This window comes from Trachymyrmex septentrionalis, unplaced genomic scaffold (assembly GCF_001594115.1).
Source record: "Trachymyrmex septentrionalis isolate Tsep2-gDNA-1 unplaced genomic scaffold, Tsep1.0 scaffold71, whole genome shotgun sequence".
In the NCBI taxonomy this organism is placed as follows: domain Eukaryota; kingdom Metazoa; phylum Arthropoda; class Insecta; order Hymenoptera; family Formicidae; genus Trachymyrmex; species Trachymyrmex septentrionalis.
Window position 1 is genome coordinate 693,209 of NW_017305895.1, and position 1,672 is coordinate 694,880.

Below are 1,672 nucleotides of genomic sequence, written 5' to 3' on the forward strand. Positions count from 1 at the left end.
TTGTTATATTTAAGATCGCCTTAAAAATAATTTTAAGAGTGCGTTCTAATGAAGAAAGAAACAATAGAACGGAATAAACAATAGAAATGAAGCAAAGTAGGGGCTAATCAAAATGATTTCGTTCCATTTTTTCGTATTCAAGCTCCTTATGGTGAAACTTTATTCTTTCGCAGCCACAGCAATGATATATAAAGATATATTTAAATGATAACATACGCTTTGCGTGATTATTTAAAATGGTCCGAAGGCAAGAAATAACGATCTTATAATTGAGGAAGACAGTATTGCTAATTCTGTAAAATTGTAAATTACTATTGTCTTTAAGAGGACATTTAAACGATGATATAACAGTGTATCAATATTTAATTAATGTAAATAAAAAAGAGATGGCTTCTTTTGCTTACAAATTGATTGCCAACAGTATCATTTGTCTACATCATTTTTGCCGACAATTTGTTTGTACACAAAAATTATTACCTACGGCTCGATTGCTTACATGAACATTTGCGCATAAATAAAAAGTTTAGAAACGGAATTACATTTGTCTACGTTGTCTGTATTATTGCCTACAAATATTATTGCCTACAGATGGATTGCTAACATATATTATTACTTACAGTTCGATTGCCTACGCGGGCACTTTTACATACAAATATAAAATTAAGGTTTTAAGTTAAATAAGAAAAATAATTTGTATTTTTAAAGCAAAAAATTTGTGTTTTAAAACAGAGAATTTGTTTTAAAATAGAGAACTCGTATTTCTAAAGCAAAAAATTTGTATTTTAAAACAGAATTTACGTTTTTAAAGCAGAGAATAGTCGTCTCTGACTACTAAAGAGATGCAAATTAGGATCGAAACGTATATTTAGCTTTTTTAGTAAAGTATATTTAATTGCACACTATACAACCTGTGTTGGCTTCCAAAAGTTTCTCTTTAACGTTTTGATAAACAAAAAAATGCAAGTCAAATACCATTCAAGTCAAATAATATACTTTTCTAATTTAAAAAATGGCATAATTAGTTAAGTTAAAAATTCCAAATAAAAATATATAATGCTTTCGTATGGTAATTGATCTATTTAAGAATTTCTGTTTTATGTAAGCTTACTCCAAGGTTACTCTTTATTTGCAACTAATCAGCAGAAAACTGGAAATATTCTAGAATATACAGTAGAGATAAATACAAATGTCTGATTCATTGACGTAATATATACATTAAAAGATTATAAAGCAATAAAAATATAATCGTTTAAAGATAATTACAAACATACGAGACTACAGACTGCGTAAGCCACATCTTAGTAACTTATATTTACAGTAATGAGAGTTTGTGTTAGTGATGAATATCATTCTATTTTCTTTTATGTTTGTACTTCATGTTTATATGACCTGCGATTTTGCAACTTTAATCAATCTATTTTTTTGTATTACGAACGATATAAATACGATGATAGTAGACTTCAGAACACTTTAGTACGACATTAGAAATAGTGTAGACCAACTAAATCATTAAAATGAAGAAAATATTATTTTATATTTGCACTTTTGTATTCGTTGTAAGTATTTTTTTGACATAAAATTATATAAAATAGAAGATTAAAAATGTTTCTGGAGACATAATAAGAGTTCTCTTACAACTTAATTATAAATAAATTATAACTTTTATATTATA

The 1,672-nt window shown here is 26.5% G+C and overlaps 1 protein-coding gene across 1 annotated transcript in view; it reads left to right on the forward strand.

Moving 5' to 3' along the window:
* The first annotated feature begins 1,470 nt into the window (after positions 1–1,470).
* LOC108753737 (pheromone-binding protein Gp-9-like) overlaps positions 1,471–1,672 on the forward strand; it is a 3,106-nt gene continuing 2,904 nt past the window's right edge. Inside the window, exon 1 of the mRNA XM_018495600.1 lies at positions 1,471–1,556. Coding sequence (XP_018351102.1) covers positions 1,515–1,556 — 42 coding nt within the window. The 5' untranslated portion in view covers positions 1,471–1,514. The remainder of the gene's footprint in view (positions 1,557–1,672) is intronic.